At 35.3% G+C, this 13,207-nt stretch overlaps 1 protein-coding gene across 1 annotated transcript in view; it reads left to right on the forward strand.

The window, feature by feature from the left end:
- CUL2 (cullin 2) overlaps positions 1-13,207 on the forward strand; it is a 32,705-nt gene that overhangs the window by 3,999 nt on the left and 15,499 nt on the right. The window contains exons 2-9 of the mRNA XM_006888929.1: positions 558-660; positions 2,563-2,657; positions 3,379-3,484; positions 4,368-4,450; positions 7,827-7,923; positions 8,029-8,139; positions 11,232-11,394; positions 13,114-13,207. Coding sequence (XP_006888991.1) covers positions 558-660; positions 2,563-2,657; positions 3,379-3,484; positions 4,368-4,450; positions 7,827-7,923; positions 8,029-8,139; positions 11,232-11,394; positions 13,114-13,207 — 852 coding nt within the window. The remainder of the gene's footprint in view (positions 1-557; positions 661-2,562; positions 2,658-3,378; positions 3,485-4,367; positions 4,451-7,826; positions 7,924-8,028; positions 8,140-11,231; positions 11,395-13,113) is intronic.

The raw sequence follows: 13,207 nt of genomic DNA on the forward strand, positions 1-13,207 counted from the left end.
TAGATTTTTAAATTTTTTTTAGTAATTTTAATGAAAGTTTACAAAGACTTAAGGTTTCCATTCATTCATTGTTGCACTTTTCTCCCTGCCCACCTTCTCCCCCCCAATTCACTTTTCCCCTTGAAAAGTAAAAGAAAAACTCTTTCATTTTTATGCAATCCCTCCCCCCAAGTCCATTCCACTGTGCAGCCTTCATTCTGGACTCCTGTCATGACAATAGTTCTCTCCCTCATCTGTTTCAATGCAGTATACATATACATCCTCTCCTCCTCCTCTGTCTTCCCTCAACCCCGATGTCAGTCCCATTTTACGACAGTAGCCCTATGGAATATTTGTCCTTTTGTGACCAAGATATTTCACTCAGCATAATGTCCTCTAGGGTTCAACTTTATAATTTTATAGTATATTTCTACATGGTAAGCGTGATGGCGTATTTTACTTTGTTACACACACACATACAAGTATATAAAGCCTACTGGCAAAAAATGTTTTTAGTGCCTAGATTGTGTTAAAATGACATATTTCCAATGATGTGAAAACCTTAATAAGTTAATTAGAGATATCTACGCTTTGTGTGTGGCTTACCCTGAACCCCTTGGAGAAAGACTTTATACAGAAACGAAAATTTTTTTGGAAAATCACGTACGGCTTTTGCATAAGGTAAGAAATGGTACCTGATACAAACATGTTGTAGATGTATAGTTATGTAACTGAGCTACTCGTTGGGTTCTCCTCCCTCCCCCCCAAATACATCAAATTCAAATTCTTAGTTTTGTTTCTAAAACCATGTTTAAAAAGTCAAACATATTTAAAATAATCTATCAAGTACTGTGTTACTGGGCTCCTTGTTAATCTGTTCCTGATCATGTAACTAATAAGTATAAGAGCTAAGACTGAAATCAAGTTATGTTTAGCTTTAAATGTGTTCCAACCATACCAAATTTTGCAGTAGATTCCTACTCACAGTGACCCTCCCTTGGGTTTCTGAGGCTTTAAATCCTTGTGGGAGAAGATGGCCCAGGCCCATCTTTTATGGAGTGGCTGCTGGGTTTGAACTACCATCTTTTTGGTTATTGTTAATTTTTAATGCTGTGAGAGTACTTTTCCTTTGCTAAAAAAGTCCAGAAGACAAATCCATGACCATTCAATTGATTCTTACTCATTGCAACCCTCCATTGGGTTTCCAAAACGGTAAATCTTTATGGAACTAGATGGACCACATTTCTCCATGTGAACTCCTGGTAGATTTGAACTACTGACTGTTAAGTGTTAAGCCACCAGGACTCATTTTCTTGGAGGAGGACCGTCCTCTAAATGGAATGTATTAGGATAAACCAGGTTTCCCTTACTCCCCACAATTTGTTTTGGGGAATGTGGAAAAGGTATAGATTTCCATAAATAAATCATGTTCAGAAAAATGAATAATTTGTAGTGGTAATATATTTAAAAAAGTAGCCAACTCATTAAAAACAACGATTTTGAGGACTCAGGTACAAACTACTAAGATTATATTCTATTTTAAACTGATCTGAATAAAATATTCTAGCCCACAGATAGCATTGAAAAATTACATTTTAGCCTTTTATTTTTTGAGAGCAAAGGGTATATTCTTTATTTTGGATTCTTTAGTTTCTAAAATTCTTTTTTCTTCCCATATTGTTTTGTTTGTACTAAGGCAGTTATTTTTTTGCTGACTTTAAAATGTTTATTATTTGAATAATTATTTACTTTTTTAAACAAATATTTCATATTGCTTTAAATAAAAAATTGTGGTTGTTTTTTATATGTTGTTGTTGTTGTTAGGTGCCCTCGAGTCACAGGCGACTGACTCATAGTGACCCTATGAAGGAGAGTCCTCAACGCTTGGGTGCCTTTCATCCTCTCTCCAGGTTCATAGGGTTTCAAGAGGCAAGCTATTATGGAAGTGGATGTCACTCCTCCTTCCAAGCTTGTTTTAATTGGGGAGCTCCACCCCACTCTCTGTCCGCATTGGGTAACCAGCCAATAACTCATTTGACACATCAGTGTCACAGTGTTCAGCCTCACAGCAACCACAAGTTACAAGTTACCGCTGTATGGCAACTTGTACACCAGGGCTATATGACCTCGAGGACAAAATTATTTTTTTAAAAAAATTTTATTATTATTTTTGTGTGCATGTATCGTCAAATCAGATCTGACTGATACAGGAGGAGATTGTCCCTCCTTCTCCAGCAGAGCCTCTGGTGGACTTGAACCGCATATCTCTGGGATGACAAAATTCTTAATATTTCTTTGGCAGTGGGATATATGGAATTTTACAACTACATGGACAAGTTACCTTTGCAATAGTACTGCATATAGTATATGTAGTAAATAGAATTTACTGTGTGTACATAATTGACCAACAAAATTCTCTTAAGGTAGTTTAAAAATTGGAATATAATTGACAAATATAATTTTTAATGCTTGAATTTTTTAAGTACTTTTAGAGTTTTAATTTTTGATAACTTACAGCTTATAGAAATGAAAATGACGAATGACTTCCAAGTAAAAATGTTTTTTTTTCTTTGTCTTATGTAGAGAGTTCTGGAGTCCGAAGAACAAGTACTCGTTATGTATCATAGGTATTGGGAAGAATATAGCAAGGGTGCAGACTATATGGATTGCTTATATAGGTAAGTATGTTATAAATGTCAACAGTCATTACCTGTGTTGCAATTATCATAACCTACTACTTCTTGAAATGTGCAGAACTGAAACGTTCCCTTAGAAAAGGACTTCTTTCTGCTATGGGGAAAGGTTTGTTGTGAATAATATTGTATGAGTTCCTTGTTTTTCAATGCAACGTAGTACTCCATTGTGTGAATATACCACAACTTCTATATCCATTCTTTTGTTGATGGGCACTTGGGTTGCTTCTATCTCATTACTATTGTGAACAATGCAGCAATAAAAATGGGTGTGCATTAGTGTTGTTTTTTTAAAGAGTTCTTTTTATGTTTTATATAATTTAATAACTTTTTAAAAATGTTTTTGAAAGTTGGACTTTATTTTAGTTTATGAGAACCTGAAAATTAACAAATGGTAAGAGGTCTGACCTCCCACCAGATAATAATAAGAGCTGTTAGGACATAAGGATTTTAGGCACAATTCTTATTCTTAAAGTAAGGATTTGGGTTTTTTTCTATCTTAGAAATCTGCACTTTTTTGAAAGAGACAACTCACCATTTTAACTTATTGCATTCTTTTTTCTCTTTAATTACTTTAGGAATATTGAACAATTTAGAAATACTGCACTATAGAGTTAGAATTATAAGATAATTATTCTAAAATTACAAGTAATTTGTTTCTCTCGATTTTGATGTAATACAAAATAATACCGTATTTGTTTTTTAGGTATCTCAACACTCAGTTTATTAAAAAGAATAAGCTGACAGAAGCTGACCTTCAGTATGGCTATGGTGGTGTAGATATGAATGAACCACTTATGGAAATAGGAGAGGTGGGAAAATATTTAAATTACTGATGCACAAATGTATTAATGTGCTACAGTGACTTTACATTAATTACATTAATTGTAATTTAATTACATTAATTATAATTTAAAAAATTATCAAGCACATATATACTAACTGTTAAGCATAAAAAAATACTGTAGAGATTTTGTAAGAATCTTTTAGGTATATTAGAGCTATAGAAATTATAGATCATTTTACTAACTAAACTTATGATAGTTCTCTGTTTCTGTTATTTCCTTGATGAGTAGCACCTGCCTTATGCACTATAATCTTAACAGCTCATTGCCATCAAGTTGTAACCAGCTGACCCTCCAGCAGGGTTTCTAAGGCTGCAAATCACCCGGGAGAAGATTGCCTATCTTTCTCCCCTGAACTGTCAGGGAGATGCATCTACTCCATGCAGACTGTGTTGTTATATGATGATACAGACGATAGCTGATCCATGATACCACATTTAGCAATCAAGAAATGAAGATTTTTTTATAAAGAGCAATAATTTTTGTAAGATTTTTATTCAGTAATAAAACTTTAATCTGTTCTTCATGCAAGCCTGATACACTTACTATAATTTTAAATGAAATTTTTGTTCTTTTATGCACATGTATTGTTTTTGTGTCCTGTCGAATCCAAACAGACTCATAGCTAAATCGCATGCGAGAAGGTTGCCCATCCTTCGGCACAGCAGCTCGTGGGCTTGAACTGGGTGCCTTTGGGAATGCAGCACAGCTTCTCACCACTAGACCATTAGAGCTCTGTTTTTATTGCACATTTAGTTTTCATAAAGAATTATTTTTATGGTGATCTTTAGTTTAATAATGTCTTAAATAAGTGTTGGAAACAAATACTAATTTTTCATTTTCCTTGCAGTTAGCATTGGATATGTGGAGGAAACTGATGGTTGAACCTCTTCAGTCCATCCTTATCCTAATGTTGCTCCGAGAAGTAAAAAAGTGAGTACTTATTTTGTTTAGTCAATTCTGTTTTGCTATTTGATTTGATTTAGAATAGAATACATATATGTATACATGCAGAAGTATTGAGTAAAAAACAGGTTAAAAAAAATCAGAGTGTGTATCTACATACAAACATTAATCCCAAATAGAAAGTAGGTGTTATAAATTTTTCAAATTGTCACTCACATTGTTCAATTGTCACTTGCATTGTTTCAGGAGAAAGTGAGATGTTAACAAAAGACTTTTAATGTAGAACAAGTTTTTCCCTTCCTCTTTTCCCTACTGAACTGTCACTAACTAAAAGAACGCCACTAAAAATATTTATAGGGAGCTCTAGTGGCTTGTTTGTTATGTGCCATTGAGTTGGAACTGACTCAGCTGACTCAATAGTGGAGTTTTCAGAAGCTGTAAATCATAGGGGAGGAGATTCCCCATCCTTCTGCGGAGTACTGGTGGATTAAAACCATGTGCTTTTGGGATTGCAGTGCAGCTTCTTACACTAGGCAACTAGAGCTTTCTGACTAAACCTAGTAGCTTAGTGGTGAGGAATTGTGCTGCTGTCTCAAAGTCAGGCAGTTCGAACCCATCACTACTCTGAGGGAGAAAGATGGATAGTTTTCTCCCATGAGATTTACAGCCTCTGAAAAACACCAGTAGAGGGCTCAGCTATGAGTTCTCACTCTACAGCATATAACAATAATAATAACAAAAATACAGCTTCTAACAATATAATTTGTTAGAAAATAGTGACTTTTTTTCCTTAACACAGTTCCACTGTTTTATATTAAAAGTATAAAGGAAATAATGATTTAATTTTACTTCTTTGATTATCTTAATAAAAATTACTCTAACTTTGTGTCAATGTTAGATAAAAAAATTAAAATCAACCTTTGTAGGTAAAATGATCCTGTTACTGTTTTACAGACTGTAAAGATGAAGTGTTGCAATTTTTGCATTTAAGAAGCACTACTGACTGCATTTCCAAGATAGATTTGTTTGTTCATTGAGCAGTCCACTGTATATTGAATAATCTTTGCCAACATCACAATTCAAAAGTATCATTTTCCTTAGATTGCTCTTTTGAACTTTCTTTGATGTGCATATGAAGCATTGGAAGATTACCATAGGTTGAGTTGAGTGTACTTGAATCTTTAAAGTGAAATTCTTGCTCTGAGCACTTTAAAAGTGGTCCTTGGCAGGAGTTTTACCCAGTGTTAACAGTGCACCTAATTTCTTGATTGCCACTTGGGTCCAGGTAAAAGAAAATCTTTGACAGCTTCAATCTTTCCTCCATCCTGAGGTTGCTTATGGGTCCAGTTTTGAAGATTTTTGAGGTATAATCCATAGTGAAGTAGTCTTTGATTTTCAGCATCAAGATTGTGTCATTTTCATTTGTAAATTGTTGATGAGTCTCTAATCCTGATGCCACATTTTTCTTAGCTACTCAACACAGAGATTGAACAGGTGTGGGAAAAGGACACAGCTGTGATGCAGTTCTCTTATTTCCTACCATATCCTCTTTTTTACTTTAAATGACTTCCTGGTCTGTTGTACACTTTCAGCATGGGCACAATTAAGCATGGTGGAATTCCCAATCTTGTGAATGTTATATGTAATTTGTTATGACTCACATGGTCAAGTTATGATATTAATTCTGGAAAAGACACTGCTGATTCTGGTCTTAACAGAAATATTATGCCAACTCATATTTTTGTTGTAGCTAGCCTCTACTGATTGCCATGCTAATTCTATTTTGAGTCTGTTGGATAGATATTGTCAGGTATTTTATAGCTGATGAAACTGTGAGTGACCTCGTTGGAAGCAACTCATCATGGACTGTCCAGTGGGTTTTCAGAGTCTATAAATTGATGCTTTTGAACTTTGCTGTTGGCTAAGAATGTTGAATATCCCATAGACAAATCTGTTTTGGAGGGAGTGTAGCTAGGAAAGGAAAGGATGGTGAAACTTTGAGCCAAGTGGGAACCCACACTTTAAATGTCCTTTATATTTTCTCAAGATTTATTTCTTTGATAAGATGATAGTTTAATGACTAGTTTAATCAGTGCTTTTGTATTATGTACAAGTTAGGTTTTTTCTTTTTACAATTTAGCTTAATACCTAATAGAAAAAAAAATGTATATAATGACTTTGTAGAGTGTATTTTGTGTCGTTAGAAACTACGTGGTCATCTTAAAGATTGTATAGTTAATTCTATCCAATAGGGTCTGGATTCAGATGCTGTCCTTCTTATAAGGTGGACAGTTTAGTTAATAAGCACTAAGAATTTAGTATTTTAAGAACTGTTGGTTTTTGAGGCTGTTCTTTACTTGATTTCAGTTTGTTTTGGGTTTGTTAGGGTCCGAAATATGTGGTGGGAGTCCTGAGACAGGAAGGACAGAGTAAAATCAGATTTAATTTGTACTTTAGAATGTACCAGTGGGAAGGGAAACAGGAAAAGGAGCTCACAGGTGTGACCTTATATGACTAATTTTTCTTGTTAGCGTCTAGGACTAGACTAACAGTGTGACTGATAAAGTTATGGTAGCCATATTAATTAATGTATAGAAGCTTTCCCCAGTGTATCCACATAATTAGAAGAATAATATCAGAGCATTAGAGAGATGCAGAGGCAAGAAAGACAATACTATGTAAAAGAAGTTGCCTTGATGCTTTTCACAAGCTTAAATGCTTAGTATCCAAGTACTAATAACATGAAGCTTTTTCTATGGTATGATAACATATTTCACGTAGTTATCTTTCTAAAGATATTAAAAATTTTACGTAGAATTGAAGATTGCCGTAGCAAGGTAAACCTTTGACCTCACTGTGGTTTGCTTTACATGTTAATAATGGAATTAGAAATTCAACCTAGGGCCATATTGTTTCATTGCTGTTTCAGGTTAACTCTGTTTTTCTTATTCTTCTGTTTTGTTTTTTCTAGCAAAGGCTAGTAATACCTGTGTTGTTGATTGTTATTGTTCAGATTGTCATCTCAGTTGTGCCAGTGAGTGAAGACTTAGCAAATTGTTACATGGATTATTGAGATGATTTACAAGCTTTTGTAAAGGTCGACAGAAATATTGCCTTTACAAATAAAGCCTGTCTCTCTGTATTTCTGAGTAAAGAAATCTCTTTGTGATGATGAGAAAGCAGCTCAGTTACTCCAGCACTTTAAATTAAAGATGTATCTCAGTATTGACATATTTTTAATTTTGTGTTTAAATTTTTTTCCATTGAAAGGCTATCCAATACACATATGTAAAGTAATGACTTAAGAGATGAATGAACTTAAGCAACTAGTTTTTGTATACTTTGTGGATTTCTGTAGATGTTCAGAGTCTCAGAAATGTTTTTGTCTTTTGCCTTCTTTTAGTGATCGTGGTGGTGAAGACCCAAACCAGAAAGTAATCCATGGGGTTATTAACTCCTTTGTTCATGTTGAACAGTATAAGAAGAAATTCCCCTTAAAGGTATAAAGCCTCTTGTGTAAATAAGACTTACAGTCTTTTAATTTGACTTAGACCTGTTTGTTTTTGTTTTTTTTCTCCTAATGTAATTTTAATGAATTCATTTAGTTTTATCAGGAAATCTTTGAGTCTCCATTTCTGATTGAAACAGGAGAGTATTACAAACAAGAAGCTTCAAACTTATTACAAGAATCAAACTGCTCACAGTATATGGAAAAGGTAAGATAAAAGATCCTGTGTTAAATATGCCTGTTGTATCCGAGGTGTGATTTTACTTGATATGAATATATTTTATGGTGGAAAATGCTTTATTTTTGGTACAACTCTGAGTTATAGGGACCCTAATGGTACCTTATGGTTTAAGGCAGCAGGGGGCTTCAAGCCCAAGTGATGCTACCAAGCCAAAGGTGGGTGACTTTTAATCCGCGGCCCTTGGGCCTGTCTTTCATTGTTTTTGTTCAGACATTCCTCTAGGTCGTATAGCCCTGGTGTACAAGTTACCGTACTGCAGTCACTTGTGATTGCTGTGAGACTGAACACTGTGACACTGATGTGTCAAATGCGTTAATGGTTGGCTACCCAATGCGGTCAGAGAGTGGGGTGGAGCTCCCTGATTAAAACAAGCTTGGAAGGAGGAGTGGCATCCACTTCCATAATAGCTTGCCTCCTGAAACCCTATGAACCTGGAGAGAGGATGAAAGGCACCCAAGCGTTGAGGACTCTCCTTCATAGGGTCGCTATGAGTCAGTCGCCTGCAACTCTACGGCACTTAACAACAACAACAACAATGGTACACTTATTGAAGCTCTCAACAATTCAAACTCATCAGACACTTTGCAAAAGAATTATGTGGCAGTGAGCTTCCATAAAGATTCTAGCCTTGGAAACCTGTGCTAGTCCAATCTTTTCATTATACTTTTCAATAAATCCTTATTGCTGAGGATTTAGTCTCCTTAAGAATTTTTCCCCTTCTCTAATTAGAGAGCTCTGTTGGTCTCAGGGGTCAAGTGTTGTACTGTCAAGCCAAAGGCAGGTGGTTCAGATCCACCAGCTGCTGCTACACAGGAGAAAGATGAGCAGTCTCCTCCTTTGTGTATAGCCTCTGAAAATCCACTGGAGGGTCAGCTATTAGTTGACTGGATAGGAATGTAAAAACAAAGTAGTATAAGAAATAAAAGAGAGAGTAAAATTTTTTAACCAGATATTTTTATTTGCAGTGTTAATTTCAGTATGAGATCGCCATTTCATTGTCCAGTGACTTTTGGGACTTTCTTGGTTTAAGCAAGAAAGATAAAATATGTAAAGTGAAATAGTTATGGAACATATATCAAGAAACATTGTGTTTATTGGTAACACTGTTAGATTAAGACATACTCTAGGTAAAGGGTTTTCTTCACTCTATTCCTGCCATTATTTAGCTTTGGGACCTAGAACAAGTCTTACTGGGTTGTTTTTCTTTCTTCCACCTGTTCAGTTTAAGATAGAGTAAATCAATTGTTCTTCTCCCTTTTCCATCTTAAGCCCATTGCTATGGAGTTAGTTTTGATTTGTAGCTACCCTCTAGGACAGAGGCTATAAATATTTATTTATTTGTAGCTGACTGCTACATCTCCCACCCATAGCATGAGGGGCTGGTGGCTTCAAATTGCTGTCTTATTGGTTAATATCTGAATGTCACTAGAGCTTTTTATTGCTTCTTAAGCTTGTTTTTAAAGACTTTAAATCTAGTCTTAAAGTGAGTGCAGTGTCACTGAAACATGTACACTCTGTTATATCTGACTTAAGGCTCATGGTTAGTGCTTGATTACTAGCTGAAAAATAAGCATTTTGACCCCACCAGCCATGCCGCTGGAGAAGAGACTTGGATACAGTGTGGTTAAGCGAGCCTCCTTCCTGCCAACTTTTGATGTCTATGACTTGGCCTGCAGTATTACCTTAGAGTAGCTGACTTTATCCTTTAAGCCTCATTCTCATCAAAGGTTTGTGAATGATGGCCAGGTGGACACACCAGCACTCTCCAATTCTCAATTCCTCATGACCAGTTAAGTTTAGAAACTTCTGTTACAGAATTTTCACCTTACAGTATTTTCACACAGACATTTACCAGTCTTCTCATACCTGTAAGTCTTTGTTCTCTGCTAGCATAATTTTTGTTACATAATGTACAGATGTAAGGTATACAAGTGTTCAGGTCTTTCATTCATAAGGTTGCTATGAGTCGCCTACAACTCGGACGGCAATTAACAACAACAGTGTTGTACAAGAAGAGGAGTCAATGCAAAAGAATAAGATTAATCAGTGATTAAGTTGATATAAATGATTTTGTTTGATAGTTATCAACCTACCATCAAACTCCATTCCAAATGCTGATATTTTAGTTCTGGTATAAGTTGAATACTGTATTTAAAAATAAATGAAAAAAAAATTCATTATTGACATTGCTTGCTATATGGCAGTGATTTGCACAGTAAATAACATTGAGCATCCAAGAGCAGCCATCTGAGAATGGTAACACCACCAAATTACACGATGTACCATTTTATGTATTACATATCAGAAATCAGATACACTATGAAAAGGATTTTATACGAGTCGTCTTAATAATATGAATACATCTTGACTTAGAGACTTCTGTAGGGTCTACCTCTTCGGGTTTTAATATTTATGTATTTTTACTATTGTCTGTTGAGTTGTTTGTAGAGTAGGACAATTAGGGTGAAAGACAAAAATGAAAGTCATTAAGTTTTAGTTCTTGTTCATTAAAAACAAAACCCAAACTCACTGCCATAGAGTCAGAACTAACACCTAGCTGAGTCTCCACCAGGTTTTGCAAGGAGGTAGATTGCAGAGGAACTTGCCCACCTTTCTCTTGTGGATTACCTGATGGACTCATACCACCAGCAAATCAGTGACCTTTGGTTTAGCTGCACAGCTTCCTATGGACTATGCCACTGAAGCATATGATACTCATAATAAATAATCATAGTTGAATTATGTTGTATATTGTTGTTATGTACCATTGAGTCTGAACTGACCAATGATGACCCTGCAACAGGTTTTCAGAGGCTGTAAACCACAAAGATGGATCATCTTTTTTCCTACAGAGCAGCTGGTGGATTGGATTTCGGCTTGACAGTGTAGCTCTTTACCGCTATGCTAACAGAGCTCCTATACTGAATGCTAATTGGCTATATAACTCTTACTTGGTGTTTTTTTTTATTGAGCCGTTAGTGTATGACTGTTTTTGTTACTTATATTACAGGGTTTCATTATAATAAAATCTGATAGTTCCTAATTATATATTTCTTTAGGTTTTAGGTAGATTAAAAGATGAAGAAATTCGATGTCGAAAATACTTAAATGCAAGTTCTTATACGAAAGTGATTCATGAATGTCAGCAACGAATGGTAGCAGATCATTTACAGTTCTTACATGCAGAATGTCATAATATCATTCGACAAGAGAAAAAAAATGGTAAGCAACACTAAATGTTTAGTAACTTATAAGTCCACCTAGACTATGAACACCTTACATTCAAAAGTATATTTTAGTTATTGTTAAATCTTTCAAGATTAGTAACAGCAATTTTCAGATTATTACTAGTATATTTTAAATAACTATTTTGGAAAACTATATTTCTATGTAAAAGAAAACTGGGTCAATGTGCATACAGTGTGCATACAATGTACTTTTGTCACCCACTCAGTGCATTTGAGTCAGAAGTGACTCATCGCTGACCCACCATTGGGTTTCTTCAATGCCCATCTTTCTCGGTGCAGCTGGAGCAGTTGAACCATTTCAAGAGGCATGGTTTTGGGTTAGCAAAACTCCCTGTGATTAAAAATGTTCACAGCAGCATGTAGTAGTCCTAAACTAAAAGCAGCTGAGAATGTTTAAAATCTAATATACTTAAACAGTAGACTATTAGGGAGAATTACAAATGAACAGATTACAGCTATATGTTAACAATATGGATAAAATACATAGCAGTCATGAAAGAATATTGTATTGTTCTATTTATATAGAGTGCAAAACCTTGTAAAACTGATCAGTGGTTTAGTGTTCATAATAGTTACTTTTGTGGAGGAGTAAGTGGAATGTGTACTTTGAAGGGTAATGTTGTATTTCATACTGTGGTGATTCCATGGGTGTGTTATATGTTCACCGGTGCTAAGTCAGTTAAGATGCACTTAGGATTTGTACACTTTTCTGTATTTGTGTGGCTACTGGTAAAGTTAAAAAATGAAAACCACTGCATGTGACAAATATTAACACTGTTGACAGAGGATCTCCTGGGTGTTGGGAATACTGTTTAGAAAGAACTAGCTACATGATTACATTTTGACACAGCAATTCCAAATCTAAGGATTTCTAGTTTAGATCTTTTTGCCAGCATATTAATTACTAATTGCAGTATTGTTCCGATTTCATTAAATGTTGTTATACTAAAGTCATTGCCATTGACTCAGAACCAACTCAAAGCTGACCTCTCAGCAGGTTTTCCCAGGCTGTAAATAGCACGGGAAGAGCTTGGCCATTTTGTTCCTGCAGAGCTGTGGGTAGATTTGAACTGACAGAGGCACAGCTTTTTGGTTAGCAGCGTAACTCTTTGAACTGTGTCACCAGAGCTCCCTGCCTGACTGTGAAGTAATTGTTATATATCTGTATAATGGAGTACTTTTGGAAGCAGGAGTGGTATCCACTTCCTATACAACAGGCTTCTGGAAACTCTATGAACTTTGACAAATGTCGATGGTTATATAGGGACTTTAGGCCTTTTGTTCATGGGGTCGCTATGAGTTGTGCTCGACTTGAAGGCAGTCAACAACAACAACAACAACAGAGTACTATGCAATTGTAAAATGTGAGCAAATTCTTAATGTATTGTTCGAGGAGATCTCTTAGTTACAATCTTATGTAAGTACACAAAAAAAAGACCCTTTTTAAAAAAAGGCAGAGGGAAGAATATGCATTTGCTTGAATAAACATAAAGTATCTTTGTGGAAGATAGTAAATTACAATAGCATTGGTTTCCTGTGAGGAATGGGTTTAGGTGACTGAGAGACCAGGGTGTGGGACATGTTACCGTATTGTTTTGTCCATTTGCATGTTCAGCCACATATTATTTTAAATAAATTTAAAAAAAAATTAAAATTATTTGAGAAGCTAATAATATCTTTTCCCCCTTCGTAGACATGGCAAATATGTATGTCTTACTTCGTGCTGTATCCACTGGTTTACCTCATATGATTCAGGAACTGCAAAATCATATCCATGATGAGGGCCT

This window comes from Elephantulus edwardii, unplaced genomic scaffold (assembly GCF_000299155.1).
Source record: "Elephantulus edwardii isolate Elephantulus edwardi_28Jun2011 unplaced genomic scaffold, EleEdw1.0 scaffold00073, whole genome shotgun sequence".
NCBI lineage: Eukaryota > Metazoa > Chordata > Mammalia > Macroscelidea > Macroscelididae > Elephantulus > Elephantulus edwardii.